Source organism: Scatophagus argus, chromosome 1, assembly GCF_020382885.2.
Source record: "Scatophagus argus isolate fScaArg1 chromosome 1, fScaArg1.pri, whole genome shotgun sequence".
NCBI classification, from domain to species: Eukaryota; Metazoa; Chordata; class Actinopteri; family Scatophagidae; genus Scatophagus; species Scatophagus argus.
Window position 1 is genome coordinate 25,073,280 of NC_058493.1, and position 21,527 is coordinate 25,094,806.

The 21,527-nt window shown below is 41.3% G+C and overlaps 1 protein-coding gene across 4 annotated transcripts; it reads right to left on the reverse strand.

Annotated features, from left to right (window-relative positions):
- Positions 1-477: 477 nt before the first annotated feature.
- On the reverse strand, positions 478-21,105 carry bbox1 (butyrobetaine (gamma), 2-oxoglutarate dioxygenase (gamma-butyrobetaine hydroxylase) 1). Of its 4 annotated transcripts, none has more exons than XM_046394570.1 (8): positions 20,797-21,105; positions 18,716-19,171; positions 17,870-17,984; positions 5,245-5,443; positions 4,294-4,399; positions 3,911-4,107; positions 2,909-3,075; positions 478-1,848 (listed from the first exon to the last, which is right to left on the reverse strand). In XM_046394570.1, exons 2-8 carry the CDS (start codon positions 19,115-19,117, stop codon positions 1,679-1,681), a joined length of 1,356 nt encoding a protein of 451 aa, XP_046250526.1. In that variant the 5' UTR covers positions 19,118-19,171; positions 20,797-21,105; the 3' UTR covers positions 478-1,678. The 4 variants fall into 4 exon arrangements, with proteins under 4 accessions (XP_046250526.1, XP_046250516.1, XP_046250535.1 ...); XM_046394560.1 differs by having other exon boundaries at positions 20,880-21,104; XM_046394579.1 differs by lacking the exon at positions 20,797-21,105 and adding an exon at positions 20,600-20,771.
- Between the last annotated feature and the right edge of the window lie 422 nt (positions 21,106-21,527).

Here is a 21,527-nt window from a genome sequence, read left to right on the forward strand (position 1 = left end):
TAAGATTTATTTTAGCACATTGTGTGACTCTTCTGTGTAACTAACCTAATAGTTTTGAGTCCACACTGAATAGTTTCAAGATTTAAAAAAGGTCCGGCGTGCAGGATTTAAGTGCAGAAATCCCGTGTAATATTCATGATACTAAAGAACTGTTGTGTTTTTGTTACCTTAAGAATGAACGTATTACAAGCTAAGAGTAGATAACCCAGAAGAACAGACACATTAATGACTGTACAAAATGCAAAGTGAAGGTTTAAGCTGCCACAGAGGATGAACCATCAACAGCACCTGCCAGCAGGTCTGCAAATGCTCAGTCACACCTTACAGAACTGGTTTTGCGATGCGAAGTACGTCCGCAGTGGAGTTTTAGCGAAGAAGACCGACTGACTGACTGACTGATTCTTCATTCGCCAAACACAGTGAGCGAGCAGGACTCAAATCTCTAGAAGCTGAGAAATAAATCCATCACAAACTGGGCCCATTTAAACCTGTGCACATTGTGCTGTTTAATAACATCACAGAAACAGTCGACGGGTATTTGAAGCATCAGTCTACCTTTATTACAAAAATATGTTTTATCAGACGACCCTGGTATCCATGCAGATAGATACGGATGTTTCATGCTCGTGAAACCTTTCAATAATTTTCACAGTAATTATTTCTTTGGTTAAACAAAAAACCTGAATTATCCAGATAAACGGGACATTGTTTCTATAAAGTTGCTGTTAAGTTTTTACAAGGGGATTTTTTTTTCAGTTGTTTTAACATTAACAAAAATCATGTTGTCTCTTCCTCCAAAAACCATACGTCTCCAAAGTATAAGGCCAGTGTTCAGCCTTGTGACGATCCTTCAGCTAATTCAACATGTTTTTACATGGTTTCCTTATCTTAAGGAGCAGATGGATTTTCTAAATGAAGCACTTAATCCTTCAGTTTTTATAAAAAAACAATTTAAAAGCACAAAATTTGGAAATACACGAGTTTCAGTGGACAGCAACGGTTAGAACACATCTTGGAAATTGTCAGCTCAAGGTACAAATTCCAGTTTATACTGTGACTTCTAGTGCGACGAATGTACTGTGGCTCGAGGCAATTTTGTGCAACTAAAGGGAAAGTCAAAGATATAAGTTTCTTTGTGCAGGCACAGGATTCAAACATGGAGGTAGAAAGATACTCTGAAGTCTGAAATCTCTCCCTCATTCATGACTCTCCACACACGGTGAACAATAAATAGAAATTTAAGACTCGTGACTTACTGTCGTCGAACAAAGAAGAACAATAAAGAACGAATGATCAACTTACACCAAAAGACATCACACAGTATCGGTCGTAATGTGCAGTGCTGCAACACAATGTATAAAGCCTTTAAAATCTAAGCATCCAAAAAGCTGTTGAATCACAGTGACTGATCCAAAGGCACCTTTTCAATCTGAAAGCAAGAGGTTTTTCGGAATCTTTGCATTGAAATGTTGCTCTGCGCCTCATGTTTCAACTGCTCTTCACGAAACTGCAGATTTTATTCTAATCAAATTGTTTCAGTCAACGCTGGACCGATTCAGAGACGGAGATTTAGCTCCTGACTTATTGTTGAGATATTTCAGCATCTTTGCACTTGGCCCTCTGCCATCTCGGTGAGGAACATGAAGTCCATCATCGTTACCTGTTTAAATTTGGCTCTTTACGAAGCTCGTTCTTCCTCGTGGACCGACTTGCGGAGTATCCTGAGGCGAGACATGACTTCATCCCAGTCCAGGTAGGCGCCCTCCAGGTGTCGCACCTTATCTGGCCTGCTAACGTAGCTCCTCCGCCCGTGCAGCAGACGCCAGTTATCAAAGGTCACCATGTCGCCTGAAATACAACAACAGCCAAACGTCACAAACGAGGCTCTGAGGTACATTTCATTTGATCAAAGGTGTCTCTGAGTGAGAAGAGTTTCATTCGTCCAGCTTCAGACAGTGAGGACAGACGGTAACATGTAACGTGCTGGTAGATTTCAGTTGCAGGTAACTTAATTATGCTAATGTTTGCACCACAAGTCGGGAGAAAACCTGCAGAGAAGAGGAGGACAAGGGAGATGCTGACGCTTCAGCTGACGATGCTGACGCTTCAGCCACACAGAAAAGGCTGTTATGCTTTTGCTCTGTTTTCAGATATCCCTCTAAAAGCTCCTTTAATCCCAGTCCAGTCTCTGTTACTGCACACCACTTCAACACGTGGACAAAGTTTGACAGTCGCGCCACGGTTTGTTACCTATGACCTGACGGTTACTGCTGGGGTGAGGGGGGTTTATCGATCGGCCACTTCATCGCGTCTCGCTCGTCTCTATGGCGGCAGGCTCTTCCCTCCACCTTGGAAGTGCGGCAGGTTTTAACGGGTTTTGCCTCCACACGCATCTGGACAGCACGCACTAACAGGTTTGTCTGTGGCGGCCTCAAGGACGCGTCATCAGGATAGATGCTTTTTAATGCGAAGACTTGAACTCTGGGTGCTGCTGTCGAAACGCCGTCTCCCTACTAATGACGCCATCCTGCTGCGCTCAGACGTCCTCACAACATCATTATTCCATCTCTGTCACCTGATGCTGCATTCTCCTCCCTGAGCAGCGATTACTCAGAGAGGGTTAGACTTGGCTGATGTGATTTAGTCTGCAGCGAGAGATGACACCGACTGTGATGTCACCGTGACCTTGATGATGACATCGAGATGTGCTGCGCAAGTTCACGTTCGGACTGCAAAGCCTCACTGACATTTTCACTGTTTGTTTCTAGTCGTTTCTTCTGTTTTATTTTCACTTATCATCAGCCGGAACCAAATTTTGGGCGTTAAATATGCCGAGACTGTAACTGTGATCAGGTAGCTTTACAAATTCATTTTCTTGTCGTGGAGTTTGAAAGAAGTGCACACTGACCTGGCTCCATTCTGTAGGTGACCACGTTCTCTGGTCGGTTCATGATATCCACGTAGGCCCTCAGTGCTCTGTAGAAGGGCTGGACCTGATGTAAGGGGAGGTCCAGCACCGAATCTCTGGTGGCGTTGTTGTAGTTTATCCTCGCGACTCGGCCTTCGGCGTCAACGCTGCTCAGAGAGAAGAATCAAGGTCAAACCGACATGAATCACGAGTTTTAGAATCAATCCACTGATTAATCAATCAGATAATCCCAAAAAAAACTGGCAACAATTTTCAGAACCAATTAATAAATGTTCAAGTCAAATAGCAAACAAATATGCCAAATGTACTTGCAGGTCTGCAACCTATTTATTTATTTTTTTGCGATTGAGTTTACTTGAATCACTGATTATCAAAGTTGTTGCAGATTATTTTTATGTCGATGAACTTATTTCATTTCTTTGCTCAGTTTTCAGCTTTCCTACCGTGATGGCTGATGCTTAAATATCTTTAGATACTGGACTGTCAGTTGGACAAAGCACTGTGAAGACAGTGAAGACATCAGGTCTGGGATATATTTTTCACTATTTTCTGACTTTATATGGACTTTAGGATTTGTCGGTTAATCAAGAAATCAAGAAAATAACTGTTAGTTCCATTCATTTTACCTAAAAAGGATATGAAATGATAAAATCAATCAATCAGTATCACCTTTTTAAATAATACTGTCTTTTCTAACAGAACATGGCCAAAAATCTGTGGACACATGAACAGTAGACTCCTACGGCTTTTCACTCGGACACAGTGAATTATCATGCAGCTGTCACACAGAGTATATGTGGACATAATAATTGTGAACAGCAGATGGCAGTGTCCCACTTCACATCACGCACAGTCGCACTGGAGACCGCTGCACCTTCTTTTGAAATGCCATGTCATTTCAGATTTGAGCCTGTGCTTCTCACATGTGTTCCTATGGGAATAAAAAGACGACAGGTGATCTGACAGCCTGCCTCCACTCACTCGATGATGCACTTCTTGGACTGCAGCATGAAGTCGCAGTAGTCCCTTCCCGTGTCGGTGAAGTCGACGCGGAGCGAGGCGAGGGTCTCGAAGGCCTCGGGGTCCTCGCTCTGCAGCTGCTCGGCCATGTGGAAGCCGTCCACCACCTCGCTCTCCCCTCCCTCCACAGCCTGGTTGATGCAGTGCAGAAACTGCACCTACCACAGCCAACAACACACACATGCTGCACAAATGCTCGTTTTACAACCTTTAACGGCCTAAAAACCAAATGCCAACAGTTGAAACAAACCTATAAAAGCAGCACATAAATTCATAAGCAATACTATTTCTGTTTAGTGCAGCTGGATTCTCTAAACAGACTGTATGCATCAGATTGTACTCACTCCAGGTGCAAAGTGTAATGCAGGATAGTCTGTATGGGCGCTCAGCCTTCCTGATGTGTAAGCTACATTGTTTGCCATGTATTTGTCCTGAACCTGCCATGTGTGCCTGAGGACAAAGATAACAATCATTAATAAACTCCACATTAATTATTTAACTTTGGCTTCAGATGATAAGCGGCAACATTTAGGGTGTGTGGAGAGAAGGCAGAGATGAGATGAACTTTGCAGGGATCCCTGAGGCTAAGCTGGGCAGCTTCACAGGAACGCGAAGACCGAAGCCTCTGAAGTAGATACTTCATTGGGATGCAGCAGCAGTCGAGCACTAATGAGGTAAAGTTATCTTCCATGTTCTGTTTGCATGCCTCGTTTGGATGCCCGACTCGTAAAACAGTCTAGTTTCTCTGATGGCAGGCCTTCAGCTTCAGTCTGCAGTCTCTTCACTTCCAGCAGTATGAGCTCATCCGCTGGCAGTGGAAAAGCTTTACGCTCCAAACCTCTGTTCTGACTGAGTGCACCGGGTAATTCCTCTGGCTTGGAAAACTTGGAATGCTTTAACGTTGTTTTCCTCGTCTCTGTCCTCAAATAATCAGCACTGCAGTAAGTCAAAGTGATGAATGGCTAACAGACACTCTCTAAGCGTTTCCATGGAACCAAAATGAATCAAAGCTACAGATAATTGAATAGTGGACACATTTTCCTAAACATTAACGTCGTAAAGTGAGAATCCGAGCACCTCTTTCATCAAAGTATCTCACTGCTTTTTTTCTCATTCCCTGGAAAAGGGATGTAAATAAAGATCTTTTGTATTTAACACTCCCTGTGCTGTGCTCCAGCTAAAATATGATCCCTGGAAAATTCAGCTGCTCGAGATTTAGTGGCGAGTCGGATTATTAAACTGTGGCGTGGCTGAGGGTGACTCGAGCAAAACGGATGAACGTCACAGAAGCCTACCCGTAGAATGTGAGCCGGAGATAACCGATCCTCTCGGCGAGTCTGGCCACTTGGCCTTGTTCTGCTGGAGCCCCCTTCAGGTAGACGATGCCAACGCGACGCAGGGCCAAGAGCCAGGCGAGGGCGGCCTTGTCATCATGGAGGACTTCTTGGTAGTCAGCTGTGGGAATGCGCAGCTTGGAGTCCCAGTAATAACGCTCTGAAGAGAGAAGGAAGCCATGGAAGAACTGTCACTTCTACTTAGCGAAAAGTTAAACACATACAGTAGATTCTCTCCGAGTTTTGTTTGTCTGACATGAACTAAGCCGTGTCTGCGAGGCACCAAGATGAAACTTTTCCACCCGACAGTGCGTCTCTGTCCTGCCCTGTGGCTGCTGTGTTAAACTAACAGACGCTGCACAACATGAACAGAACTGCTCTGTATCATAGCAACTTTATCAGAAGTCACATTTGTTTATTTCTTCTTCCTTCCTGCTCTCCCTGCATTAAACCTGTTTAGCTTCTTGCTGAGTGACTGCATGCATCTGCATGCTGTGTTTTTAATGCACAGCATGATGCATAAATAAGTCTCAACAACTGGTTTAGGCATGAATAATAGTTACAGACAAACACCATTCAGAAATCACAAGGATTCTTAATGTTTTTACTACATCATCATCCCACTGTGTGCTTCAACTGATAAAAATAGACCAGAACCATCCAGGTGTGCAGCAGAGATGAGCACCAACACAAAGCCAGTCCTTTTCGCTTTCCGTCAGCGCACACAACCACCTTTAGGACAAAAATGTGCAACAGGTTAAAGGAAATCAAGTCCAAAACAACTTTTTTACTGAATAAAACACATCATTAGTTGCAAAGTTTCATGTTAAAAAAAATAAAAATAAACTTTGAAAAAACTAAAGTAGAGGTGTCTAACGGTGTCTAACTTCTGTTCCTTCTGTTGCAACAAGGAAACTATTAATTTTGTTACTGAAAACGTTTCAGCTCGCCACTACATGCAACAGTCTGCGTACTTCACGCTCAACAGCTTTCCGAAAGAAAAAAATACAAAAATCAGTCAGCCTCTCTCAGACAGACAGAAGTGGAAAAAATCCTCCCACAGCTCTCCACCCAGCTGGCTCGTCTCGTTTTTCCATGCAGCCTCTCTCCAGTGACTTCCACAGAAACAGCTGCTAAGTACATTTGCGGGTGGAGGAGGAGGAGGAGTAGGAGGAGGAGGACTGAGGAGATTGTGTACCTGTCTGATGTTTGTGGCTCCTCCTCGCGTCTCTTTCCCGTACCCACCAGCCTCAAAACAACTTTCCGAATGGCTGCATCACAAGCAGATTACACGGCTAAAGCCTTCAGGAGGTGGACACAGAGCCGAGCGAGCTTGCTGAACTTCATGCATAATTTATCATCCGCTAACGTGTCTAAAACATTAAAAGACAATGTGACTGCTCGCTCCGAAGGCCATGAAGATTCACAGTTGCAACAGACAGACTTAACTGGAATTTCAGCCCCTCGCTTTTTTCATTTTGCTGCAAAACACAGAGATGCAGCATCAGTCAGAAACACAGTGATCACCATGACTTACAGACCTCCCTCCAGGCTGTTGTCACAAATAATCAGCTTCTGGCTGCACAGTTCAAAAGGTCAGGAACCCTCTGCTTGTTAAAACTTGTCAAGTGGGTGGAGGGAAACAAAGGCAGGGAATGAGAAATTGGGGCAAAGGTCAAGCCTGAATGTTACAATTCCTCTTGTGAAACTGGACCTGGATGTCTTCTACAGGCACCGCTGCGTTTCAGCTCCAGTTTAGGCTGTCAGCTGTGACAAAGAGGCCACAGCGCTGGTCGCAGTGTGCATATACATCAGCTGTGCAGCTCTGGCTGCAGTTCAGCTCCCATCTCATTTTGAACTCCCCCCACGCTGGCTGCTGTCGAGCGAGTTCGCACTATGGGGGCTGAGTGGAACAAAGGATGGGAACTTTGAATCAATATCATCCGTCTCATCGTGTAATGAGCTTGTTTTTAATCTTCGATGTGAACGATCAGAAGGAAGTTCTTTTTATAATCTCTGGTCAGCTCACTGGTTGAAGATTAAATTAACAAATAAGTTCTCATCTGAACCGCTGGAGTTTCATATCTGATCAAACAGAGCTTCAGTGGTGGAAAAGAACAGAAGAAAATATCACTGCAGTTATGTGACCTTTCAGATGATTAATTTACTAAATGCAATGTTGTTCCTGTTATTTATTTATTTGTTACACTGTTTTCTGTATTTCTGATGACATTTCTGTACTTTTACTAAAAGCATCTATAATTTGTGAGGGTGGTGCTCAGTGGTGACAAAGCTTCACCTGAATGTGCAGCCCTCCCTCATGCAGCTTTCTAGTGGGTTTCAGTTCAAGGTTTAGCTGCCTTTAGCTGCACAACTTTAAAGCTCACTCTCTTCACTCTCGTAACATTGATTTCGCTCGCAGCAGGCAGATGCTCTCAGCAAACGAGCTCAAAGAAACCAAAGTATTCTGATTATAAGAGAGTCAGTATTAGATTCACGAGGTGTAGAGAAAAACAACTCCACTTGAATGATACTTAGAGGTTATTGGCCTGGACAGATACAGAAAATTGCAGAAAAATACATCCACTTAAAAAGTGCTGCTTTGGCTATTCGCTCCACTCTATGGTTTCATTCAATATCCCGCCTACAGCACTAACTGTTTGGTTTCACGTCATGAGTTAACAGCCTGTGAGTACTGAATAATTTCAATCTGCAAAGCACGTATTAACATAATTTTAAATAAGTGCAGTGCAGTAAAAAGTACAATATTTTCCTCCAAAATGTAGTCGAGTGAAAGTATGAAGTAGCAGAAAATGTAAATAAGCAATTTAGATTTTTGTATTGTTATCCGTCTCCTTGATTATTAACAATCATGTCAGCCCAAAAAACAAAACAAAAAAACAATTGGTTGGTTCCTAATGATAATGTTGCTTTGTAAGTCCTGATTGTAAATAAATGTTTGCCAAGTTCGTCAGCTAAAAAAAAGTGGCCAAACAAAATCAGCAATTACAGGTTTAAGTTAATCTGCTGATTTGTGTACGATGACTGCAGTTTTCCCAGGAAGGACTGTGCTGGCATGTGCCTGAAGGGGCACCAACTGACAGTCTGACGAGATAGTATACGTGCATAATCTCCTGTCCTGATCCCCCCTCGATCGTGGTCTGCTGCAGTGGCTTTTCCAGATGAGGAAACCTGAATCCCAGGCTCCTGTGGCTGTCAGGCAGCTCATGGCAGTTTGGCTCTGCCCTCACTGTGCTCTGTTTAAGCTCAGAAGGCCGCGTCTCTCTCCTCTGCAGCTGGGAGCACCTTCAAAGCACAGTCTGAATCACTGCAGTTATCCGGAGAGCTTTTGTTTTGACTCGGTTAAGTTTTATCACAGAGCTCAGATCAGCTCACTTCAATAGGCCGTCTGTGGAATGCACAGCAGAGGGCTCACAGCCAGATGGTCATAAACAGCCTTTTCAGGAAGAATAAAGCTTTAGAAATTTGAATCAAGCTGTTGTTCCTATTTTAAAGATTTTACTGATGTACAAATGAATAAGACTGTCTCATTCCAACTGATCCCAAAAGATCCGATTTATTTAATTTCAGTGATGGGTCAGTATCGGGAACGTCATTAATAGAATGTAACCAAGCTCACTTACTCAGGTAATAAATGTGAGGCACTTGTTCTTTACTTCAGTGTTTCCATTTCATGGTACTTTATACTTCTACTCCACTACAAGTCAGGAGAACATATTCAGACTTTTCACTCCACCGCACGTATTTGACTGTTGCACACAAATTGACTGGTTTTATCACAAGGTGAATTTCCCAATATCACCACCACTGTGATAACATTAAGTTTAAGAGCTAAGCAGGTACTCATAGAACTAGAGTTACATCCAGTAACTACCTATCATTTTCTTCACTAATGCCTAACGTGAAAATGTGGAAGGTACAAGCAAAGGCAGTTTCTCTGTTGTTGGCTGCAAGAACCAAGACAAAAGTCTTCATTAACTCCCACCATCTGAGGAAGAGAAGACCCAGTGGATTAACTTTATTTTTCATGGAAATTTCCCAACAGCATCTGGAAGACTGTTGTGTACATAAACCATTTTCACACCATCACTTCAGACTGCTTCCTCAACGAGAGCCAACACGAAGCAGGCTTCACTTCTAGCCTGAAGCTAAAGAATGGATCGATACTGACTTGGAACATGGAAGCTGTAAGTTTTGAAATTTTTTTTCCTACGTTGCTTGACTACATATTTCGTAGGTTAGCTTGCAGAAATTGGCATTGGCTTTGGCTAATGTGGCTATCATCTATTGTAGGTCACCACACTGTAAAACTGAGGGACAGTCAGTAGAAGTTGCATGAAAGTTAAGCCTCATTTGAAACCAATTAAATAACCAGAGAGTGGTTGGATGTTTTTTCCTCAGCACTTTTTGTGAAATGCAGTAATGCAACACAAGCTCATCTGACTTTGTTGTCACAGAAAGACCCCTCTGTGCATGATCTGCAGCAGTTTGTCTGTCTGTTGCTGCCATATGTAAGTGCACTTGATAGATGCCCTGTGGTGCACTTACTATTGTATTTAAATAAAAATTCTTTGGGTTTTCTGCCAAACAAATGCTGTTGAGATGCCTAATTCCCCCCCCGTATAACTCTGAGAATGAATCACATCACTTTTACTAATTAACTTACATTATGGAGCAAGCTACTCCTTCCAAAACACATGTAGACCTATACTTCATTTTCACTTATACATGAAGCCAACAAACACGTGCTTTATTTAATCTTTGACTGGAGTATCTGGCCTTTCTTAGTCACACAGAAAATTCTAATTTTACTTGCAACAGTATTTTAAAACGGAGCACTACTTCATTTTTTAAACAATCTCCACTGCCAATGAAAATGACAAGAAATGCCCAGTGACTTGAATAAAACTACAGATTTCTGTGACCTTTGTTGGAAACATTTGGGATAATGCAACTACACAACTCAGCAAAATATATGATGAAGGTCTAATTGTGAGTGGAAATACTACATATCATATCTTTAAGTAAAAGATTTCAATACTTCCTCCTTCACAGATGATGGAGAATCATCTGGTAATGAGACTTAACAGCAATATAATATTTAGAAATACAGACTAAGCGCAGGGTCAGGTACAGACGCTACCACACACTTCTAGTGGGTCATATGTGATGACTGAGAGGGATTATTTATGAATGAGGTAATAACCTGGCAAAGCATATAGAAAATGTATATGTAGTCTTTACAGGCTTTCAATTTCAGAAGTTCAAAATAATCATTTGAACCATATCAAACTGAAAGAAGCTTTGCCAGTTTTATTAAGTCAACAATTAGCATGCAGGTTTGTGTTTTCACAGTGTACATAATGTGTGTCTGTATATCAATGGATTTGTAAGAAACCAGACTCCACCAATTCAACAAACACACCTTTATCTATGAAACATTGCTGGATGACAGAGCAGCCAACTTGTGCGTTCCCAGTTTGGAGGAGACAGAGTGAGCAGTGTTCGCTCACAGGAGAGCTGCAGGCCCTTTCACACACTAATCCAAATTCAACTCTCTTTCTCCATCAGCAGCTTCTGGTTCTACTGAGCCTTGCAGTAATTTGTCAAATTATGTACCTTTTTGCCAACTTATACTCAATGTTTTTAGTATTATTTAAAGTGCCAAACAGGAGGTCTGGTTTGCCAGAGAAATGAAAAATCCAATCATTATAATCACCGAGCTTTCCGCACAGTCTGATGTTAAGGTGTTGAAATTTCAAAAGAGATGACAAAGGAAGGGGATTTAACCCAAATATAGTTGATCCGTGAGGGTATTACACAAACACACTGTGAAGAATAAACTGTGTGTGGGTGAAAAATAGTGTAATCTGTTGAAAGGAAGTCCAACTTCTCTGGAAAGGAACATCCCATAATGTGGAAGATTTGGATGGACACCAGTATCTTCGACAATCGCAGTTGCAACAACATTCAGCAGTCCTTTAAAGCACACTGCATAGCGATAAGAGCTAATTTTGACAAATGAAAACACTCAGGTCATAGTTTGAAGTTTAGATTACTTAAATTCCTTTCAGGTTGATAACACCGCATGTACACGTGTATGTAAGCACGTGTTTGAGAGGTCAGTTTTGCTGAAGCTGTAAAACAGCATGTGAAGTGACGGACGGCTTTGGAAAAACAAGTTTTTCCATTGATGGACCTCCACAGCTATGTTTCCAGGAGCCTTCCTGTCAACTGACGAGTGATGACATAGAAAGCTAAATTCATACCAGATGGTAAAGGAGAAACATCAGCCAGACAGCAAAATGACAAATCAGCTGCTACTTGGCAGGGTTATAGAATCAGTCCACTTAATGGAAAAAAGTCCAAACTCAGCCGAGTCCATTCAAGAGAGCCTCAGACCAAATGGTCAGGAAGTTTATGATAACTGTCCAATCCAAATGGAACACTAATTCACACGTACTGTAGGTATTCAAAACAGAAAATGAGAGCAAAAGAACTGCACATGAAACAGCAAACTATCACCAAGGGAACTAGAAAGACAAACTTTATCTCTGTAACACCTATCAGTATGAGCAGATCAATGTGCTTTGAAAATGACTAAAAAAATTTAGAGCCAATAAAAATGTAAGCAGTAAAATCACATGAAACTACTTTGAAGTAAAACACAAAATTTAACATGTACAAAAGTAAAGATGTAAGTCTAAAAATAAATGATTAAAGTGGTGGAAAAAAAAAACATCTCATCAAGCAGAAATCAGGGTGAAGTCTTAGATGTACGTTCAAAGACACCATTTTCAGCTCTTCTTAAGCCCCCGGGCAGGCAGTTGTAAACAGGATGGAGCAGGATGCTCCAAAACGTATGTGGACAGCAGCGTCTGCAAAGACAGATGTGTCCGCATGTGTGCAAATCAGTCATGGGCATACATTTTCCTTTGCACATGGACAAGCACAAAGAGTGAAGCAAAGATCCTGGTGAACATGGGCAAAAGACAAGATGTACACGTCAACGACCTTCACTGCCTCTTAGATGTAGAAATTAAAGTTATAGCTGCACGGTTTGGAGCATGAGAGCTAAAAGCTGCTGCACAAAATCTTTTTTTTTCCTGCACTTAAAAGCAATCAAGAGTACGATTTTCCATAGATTTTCACAAAAATCTGTACAAAGACAAGCAACAAGAGTAAGGCGTTGTTTTTGGTAAAGCAGACAGAACAACTTTGTAAGCCTGCTGAAGATCATCTGTCTGTATTGGTATCTCAATGTGGTAATAAGCTCCACATACAATGACCCAGTCTCTAAGTACAGCGGCTGGGATTATTTTCCACCTTGTATTTAGGGCTTGTATGGTCTTTGTCAAACTTCTGACAGCTTCACAGAGATTTTCATAATGCTGAGACTGATTAAGACCAAATAGCTGAGGTAAAGACATGGTGAAGTGCCAGAGACTATCTGACAGACAGTCTACCTCTTACAGCTAGACATTTTTCACATTTTTGGCTGTGACTGGTAACCAGGGACGGATTTTGGCAGGCCATGGAAGACATAACGAGCACAGCTGTTACAGTGGAAGAAAATCTCATTGCACCTTTGGTGTCACCGTTTTCTGTCAATCATACTCTTGAGAAAAACAATAAATTTCACAAAATTTGTCCGGCACACTCCTTTCGATGTTACCTAAGCTTTTAAATACTTGCATTATATTTTATGACTGTGGATATAACTTTACTGACTGTATCCTTATGCTGTGAGCTTTAGTTTGACAGTGTATTTTTTAAAAGTGTATTTTTTTTAAGTGTATTCACATCTCACTTCTTTAAATGTCAAAAGCAAAACTACTAATAAAGCTAATGGTGAAATCTGATCAGAAAATAATCTTATAATTGATCTGTATAAGCAATGTATATAATTCATAATAAGCCCTGAATCACGACTGTATACTGTTCTCTCTAAGTCATACTTTGCAACTCCTTGAGTACATTATTGCACTCTGAAGTATGTTATGGTGCAAACCACTAGACTAAACTATTCTGTAACGACAAACTTAAATGCCCAAGGTCAAAAATGAACCTTCTACAGTATATATTTATATATTAGCAATCAACTGGAGGAGCAAGAGGAACAAAATCTAATAATATCTTTAAGTGTGTGCTCAGTACAGTGCACATCTCCACCAGGTGTTACTGAGAGTTAGGAGGAGTGAGACGTCAGCTGTGAGCAGTGAGAGCTCATTGAGCAGACAGTCACAAATATGCATAAGAAATATAAGCCTGATGGGACCAGTAGCATGCAAGTAAACCACACAGATCTGTAAAGCAAAAAGAAATGCAAAAGGGAGGCTGTCCAAAGAAGGCCAAGCAGTGGGACTTTCTTCTATTAGTACAACTTGATGTACTTATTCTGACCGATCAAAGCAAATGACTCAAAAACAATATTATTATGCCTTGTTGAAGGGCGAGGAAATCAAACAGTTTACTGAATTAGAGAACTGCAGCAAAGACATCTTGGAAAGGAGAAAGAGTCCTTTTACAAACTACGGATGTGAGCTGGCGGTTAAGCGTGTGAGAAAGGCACTGAGTTATGTGCTTGGGCATATTTTTACATTTCTAAAAATCTTTGTAACCTGTTTCACATCCATCTTTTAACTACCAGTGACATCAATGCAATTAGTTCTGATTCCAACCCCAACTAAATAAACATGACAAGCGCAAAATGGGAAGCATGAGACGATGACATGGTTTAAATATTAAAAGCATCTGACAGGCGTTTGAGTAAATCACTGACAGATTTATCGGTGAAAGGAAGAGTCGCTGCTGATAAGGCTATGAGTGACATAAGCTTTTGGTATTCCCAAGAGCAGTTCAGCATAATCACAGTCCTGATGTGAAAGGTCCAAAGGTCCTGAACACACCTGTGAATGAGATGTAATGCCAATGTCGACCATCGCAGAGACAAGAAAATAAATCTGACAGCACACAGCAGTTGGCAAATTCTTGGCCAATGATGCCAACAACTGTTCAGATCAAAAGCTGACCAGAAAAGACAGTATATTAGAGTACACTGGAACATTAGAGATTTAGTATGAAAATGTCCTCCTTTGTCTCCTCAGTTTTAATTTCTGGTTACACACACCTACAGGATCAGGGATTTGTTCATTCCCAAGGAAGGAAGTACTGACAACGGTGAGCTTGTGTTTGGTAAGAACATGCAGATCTCTTCTTGACCCTCGCTCTAAATCAGTTTTCCATATGGCAGAGGCAGAAGGGGGTCCGAGTGAGGCTCGTATTTATGAAAGTCAGCGCTTCAGAAGGTCCACTGCCTCCCGATGTTTCACATGCAGGCGTATTGTGTCTTAGTGCACTTTTGTCTGGATGTGCGAGGAAAATAAAAGAGAGACGCTGCAAAAAAAAAAAATCACATGTGCATCCAATATGCTACAGTAGACATTTGAAAATAAAAGCCTACCTGACCAGCTGACAGACAGCTATGATGCATGGAGAGTCATTTAAAAGATTTACTGATGGAAAATGGGAATCTACTAACTAATCAATGGGATCCTAAAGCTTATCTGAACATGTGAAACTATTCCCATATGTGTGTTTAGCACAAATTCAGCACGTTCTACTTGATTCCTGTATTTGAGACTTTGCAATAGCATATTAAAAACTTTTCTTCTTCATGTAAAAAGAGTCCTTGAACAGTACTACTCCCATGTCTCACAGCTGCTGCTGAAGTGTGAGTTGCCCAACTCCATAGAAACGGCAAAAGCAGAAGAAAAAAACATTACTGAAGACATAAAAGCAGGAGGTATAGTTCGGACTGAATAATATCCCCACAGCTCCAATTTTCATATTGACCTCACACTGTCCTCTGGGCACTGAACTTTCACTGTTGAGAACACTTTAACAGGCATACTCGGCCCTGTAAAATCTAGGTGCGCTGCAGAAATTCAAACTGTGGACTACGCTTCAGTGAGTTCACATCACGGAGGCAAGTAAAGAGTGAGAAAGCGAGCAAAATCTTTGGAGGTGAGCAACGTTCATCATTCATCCTTTGAGAATGCGGACCTTCCCTGTACTTTTCATTCTGGCGCTCATGAGGAAATAATTAAACCCAGAGTATGTACTCGTCATCTTGTATTGTGTTTTGGTGTATGAGCTTAGCAGCGTCTTCCTGGAGCGCTCCTGGCTCTGAGCTGAGAATGGCTGAAAACGATATGCACTACAAAATGACTATCTGTCTGTCTGCATGTGCTATAAGATGGATTTGTTTACACTTCGACATGAATGGTGGAGTTCTGCAACACCCACACACACAACCTTAATCAGCCTGGAACAGAGCAGGAGCCGCTCAGCCCTGTGGGTCCTTCAGGACCACGTGTGTGTATACACAAACCGACTGCAGTCCATCCCCCGCTCTGCTGAAATGCCGCTACCTTGTTCCACAGCTAAAATTTCTCGTCTGCTGTCTGGCAGACTGTAAAGTGTGTTGGGCCATTGTAAATGTACTGTAAAATGACTTCTCTTTCCAGTCTTTAGAAAAACCTCTTTCCTCAACAACCTTGTTATGTTACTGAGAAAAAAAAATGTATGGAAAGAAGAGTTTAAATCATTTTCTTTTTTTCCTCAGGAAAGGCTACCAGGAAAAGCCCATTCATTTTTATTATAGCAGCTACAAACACACACACACACACACACACACACACACACACACCAGAGAACTGCTGTTTAATTACATAATGAACATGAACAAGTATTTTGTTCACAACCACTTAATTTCTGTAAGTACCACATTCTAAGCATTAACCTATTAAATTTTAGTTACAATTTGCTAAACAATTTTAACTTATTTCATTAAAATTTCAATTTCTGATAATCAATTACTGTCATTTTGACACACTCTTTAATGAATCAACAATAGGTATTAGACAGCAAAGATTTAAACATCTACATCAAAAAGTGAAAATAATTAAATTGAGTATGAAAATGACTGTTTATCTGTAAAACTGCTAAAGCAGAAACTCGCACTTTCTGACTTTAAAATAGATGCCATGCAGGAAAGTACACAACCGCACACTTTCCAATGTGGTTACAGTGGAAGGCAAATAGGAAAATTAGACCATCTTGTCCTTTGCAACAAATTACAGCGACTGCACTGATGTTTTTGATAAAAAGTCAAAAAAGATGACTATTACAAAGATTATTATATAAATAAATAAAAGACTATTTCTTTACATTGCTGCAGTGAAAAATAAAGTGTGAAATCTGTCATTGAGAAACTAAATGGAAACTAACACAGATTTTGGGTATCATGGCTTGAGGTGTCTGTTCGTTAGTTTCCTGTTTTATTTTGTAGCTTTTCTGCCCTTGTGTCTGTTTTCATTTTTCATTTCCTGTCTTGGTCTGTTTTTTCTGCATTTTTGAGTGCTTGCCCCATCCTGCTTGTTTTCACCTGTCCAGTCCCCATTTGTCAATAAATACTTCTGCTCTCCTTTCGTATCTTGTCAATCTGAGTTTCCTGTCTTTGGTATCCTCAGCTCCTGGTAATCCCTGTGCTTTTATTTTGAATCATTTTCTTTGTTTGGAGCAATTTCCTCCTGGACTTCCAGCTGTCTTAAGTTTGCTTCTGTTCTTTGCTGAGTAAGTTTTTTCAGTAAAGCCTTTGCTCACCTTATCCTCATGTCTGCGTCTACACTTTACATTCTGCAATTCATAACAATGAGATGGGGCAGGGCGGGGCAGGGGGTCGTTTTGGACTGAGACATGTGGATACACCTTTAATGTTGACATCAGAAGTGTGCATTGACTGTAATGATGTGCTTCATCGCATGCTGGTTTGCTATGTATTTACAAACAGTTAACACTCACTTTTTGGCAAGCAGACAAATTGCTGTTCTCAGAAGCCACTTTGAAAAATCTGTAATTCATGACAGTGTCTTGTTTATCCTCTTATTTTTCAGACAGCTGTGTTGTGATTGATGGCCTCCTTGAAATATCATCTCTTCAACCACAGGGTAATCAATTAGAAAGTAAACATTAGCAGTCTGTGTTCACTACTTTTATTTTTTATCTTCTACAGTTCTACACCACCACAGCAGATATACAAGGTAAATATATCTGAGAAAACATGAGCACATTCTAGTTGATAAATCCCTCACAAACTGAACAGAAAGTTCCACATAAAAAGCCCATGATACACATTAAACATGGACTTAGTGGTCACTTTGGTAGGTACACCAGCTAAATTTAATGCAGCCTCACACAACAGTCCTGCAATGAATCCTCCCATTATGAAGGTTCTAATGTTCAGTTGAAACCATCCCAGCTGATTCAACTGTATGATCAATTTGGAAATGGTCTTCACTGTCTTACGTTTAGTTTCGCTTAACCTCACACATGTTCATCAAAAACTGAACTCTTCTTATAGGTGGGATTTCCTAAAGTGCTGTTGATTGAAGATTGAAGCATTGGCTTCAGCTACATTTATCAAATAAGGTTGACTATAATTCTATAGAACAAATTCCTCATACTTTTCAATTCACATGTAAAATCTAAAAGTGAGACTCACCGTTGAGGAAAAGCTGTTCTTGCAGTGCTTGTCTGGCAGCAGGAGAGAAACAGCGTTTCTTCAGCCACTGTGCATCAAACACACTGGTGTGCTGGTCGGGCCACACAATGGACACCTGTGGAGACACAAAAGGCTTATTGATCCCAACTGGACAAAAAGCTTCAGCTCTCTTCCATGCATTCATGTCTCCTAACATGCTGTTGTGATAAGCCATTAACTGAAAGTAAACTGTCTCTTTCAAGTAAACAGTCAGCGACAACCCTCTTGGTTGACTGGCAATGATGTGGTTAAAAATCTTTAATGGGTATTCTGTCTTTAACTTGTGTGATTTTGACATTTCATAATCTTTCCAGAAAAGAAAGAAATAAGACTGGTCTACTGGTTCATGAAAATCACAAAAGGTGGTTCGTTTGGAGAACAGCTGAAGGTCAGGCTGACCATTTGCTTCTGCCAAAGCTAAATTGTCTTTCCTCACAGTTTATCACCAGGCAGCTGCCTTCAAACAGTCAACAAAGTCTAACTGCCTTTCATAAACAAGCCTCATGATTCCTAAGTACAGTACAAGTTGTAGTGTTTCACTTTAACACACACTGCTAATCAAAAAACTGAGTAATGTCAAAAAACTTGTGAAAAACAAATAGTATCACAGTCATCTTTAAACAATGACAATATGATTGGTAGAAAATAGTGTTGCATCATGTAGAGTTTTGGAGGTTTAAATTAACCCTAAGTGAAGATGAAACTTAATGCACCCAAAATGTCCCTTAGACCCCAATAGTAAAACTGTGCAAAAACACAACTACACCACTTACAGAAAGTTGACACTGAACAAAAATGTGAGCTAACCTTGTCATTGGTGACCTCCACGACGCTGACTCCCGTGTTAACATCAAGGTCAGACATCAACAGTTTCCGTGCCTGAGCTGACTCCAGGGTACACAGTGGACACTGGCAGTTGTCTCTCAGCCAGGTGAATGGGTACAGACTGTGGCCTCCAGCCTCCCACTCCACCTCCATCATCCTCTCCTCATCCAGAGCCCGGACGTTCCTCACTGACTGGTGGGACAGAGGGATGGAGGCCGACCCCAGTGTGTGCTGCCCACGAAGCTTCACCGACATCAGACAAGAGCCCCCTGGACCCGCAGCCTGTCCTGGTCTACGACAAGCCTGCAGAGCACGACAGGCCGTGGCACAGGTGCTCCTCTGCAGAGCTGGCAGGGTAAAACGTGCAAATGTACTCGTCCACATTTTTGAACGGTCCCCTCAAAGCAACTTATGTCTCTAGATCAGATCTGCAGTTAACTGGAAAGAGAAGACAGACAATCATGCACTTCAGTCTTTTCTCTGGTGCGTTTAAATGCTAGGTGCTTAAAATAAACCTAAATCTATTAAGTTACTGTTACGGCAATTTCATTTCTGCCTGTAGTGAGTTAAGCAAAGGAAAACACAACAAATCCGGAAGATAGCATGGCACCAAAATGTTTTAATCTCTCTAGAGAGGAGGCAACACACAGAACCACACGGCAGCAAGCAGTTCAGACTTGTGCCCCACTGGTTGAAGGCTTCATCCCATTTTATACTTTCTGATGTGTCTCTGGTTCTTTGTTTGGAGCTTCAAAGACATTCCTTCATAGGTTCAAGGAAAAACAGACAGGATGCAATAACTGTCAGTGCTACAAAAGTGTCATTGTTACTACAAAGCATACAAAATTTCCATCACAGTTACAAATATTAAAATTCTTAAACCAAGCAAATGGCACTTAAGATGGTACTTATGTCACAGTTGTTAACAAAGTGTCTCAGTTTGTCCATATAATGAAACTGTACACTGTGAGCCAATGTGAGGAAAGTAAAGTAGCCCACTGATTATATTAAAGAGCATCAACGACCACATCAAGGTCTTACAGATCTTGAAAAATGCCAAGCTCATCAAATACAGTTCAAAATAAGTGTGAGATTTTCAAGGGGCTTTGGTCCTGCTGACTGTGTGCTGGTAAGATCCGGGGCAAAGCTGCAGTGTAAAACAGCAGCCTTATCTTAAGAAACACAATACATAGTGAGTCAGTCAGGTGGGGCCGATTCAAATGTGTGGACAGAGGCAGACCAAAAGCCTACACCTGTGTGTAGTCCTGTGGCCCTGTGACTCACTGGAAGCCTCAAATTATGTAACTAGAGCTGCAATTAATGATCATTTTCTTGATTAATTCATTGATCACTTAATTCACTGATCACTAAATGTCTTGTTTTGCCCAACTATGAGCCCAGAATCCAAAGACATTCAGTGTATAATTTTAAGACAAGAAAAGCTTCACAACTGTCACATTTGAGAGCCTGGAGCTGTCTAATGTTTGGTATTTTTGTAAATTCACCAGTGCAGCTGTCGTGAATCCCAACATGAACTGATGAACTGTGTGGCCATCAGTTAGCCCTACATTGAGGACAAGCTTTTTGACGTCTTCAACCAACACCAGTCTGCTCTTTGTTTAAGTGTGGCTGTTTGTTTGCTTGCTCGTCTGCAGTGCACAAATACTTCCCTTCACTACCTCTTTAAAAAGTGCCAAAACAAGCTACTTCTGGTTTCCTTGAACTACCAACACAATCTCTTAAACATATCTACCAACGGGAGGATCTGAGTTTCATTAGCACATAAATACACCATAACGCTACATCCACTGAATGCAACGAAGCATCTGGAAACAAACAATAAGTGTGTGAAGCACAGCTAGCTACCCGCATCGTTACTTCGAGCAGTTTATCTCCGTTGAAGATGACAACATTTAAACTGCTAAATACGTGTTTAGCTGGTAGCCTTTTGAAGAAACGGACAACACGGGTGTTAGCTAGCTAAGTTAACGTACACGCATCCACCCTTTACTGACAGTAGGCTACATTCGTGTTTAAGTTTCAGAGCTAACAAAGAAGCTAACCACTTTTGGCTTCTTGTTCTTTTCTTAGCTTGCTTTAAAGTTGGTGTGGAAGCTAAAGTCTTCGCCGCTAACGATAACGTCACCTGTAATATTTTGCCAACTGTTCCTCTTCCCCTCAAGCGTTGCCTCCGTCAACACAAACACCGGCTGTCAGCGTTTCAGAGAAAGTAGGTGAAAGGTTGACCACGGCAGGCTGTACGGGGATGACATAATCCCTGCAAAGTGCATGAATGTTGCCCTATTTTTCGGTCCCAACTGGTACTGGAGTCCTGAACACAGTTAGACCATGTTACAATAAACAACAGGGGTCCACCACCATAGCCACACCCTAAGAACAGTCAAAATCTCAAATTTCATCTGCAATGTTACAATGGTGATAATGTTTGCAAAGTTCACCATAGTTCAGTCTTTTAGCATGCTAATATTTGCTAAAGTTTATTGTCCATTAATGCAGGCAATAAAGTAAGTTTGTCTGAATGAAAGACACGGCTGAGCTAAACCTGGCCGAGTAAAAACGGAAATGTATGGAAATGTATCCTCTTGGGACCTTGAATAGTTGTAGCAAAGGCAGCGTTTACAATATAGATGGATGTTTGGATGTTTGTTTTGTTGTGTAAGAGGTACAAATAAGCTACTGTGCATTTAAATTGCATTCAGTTTGGGTTGGCTACAATCACACTGAGCAACAGACTTTGAGCCTTCAGAAAAGTCTGATTTTCACAATTGTCATT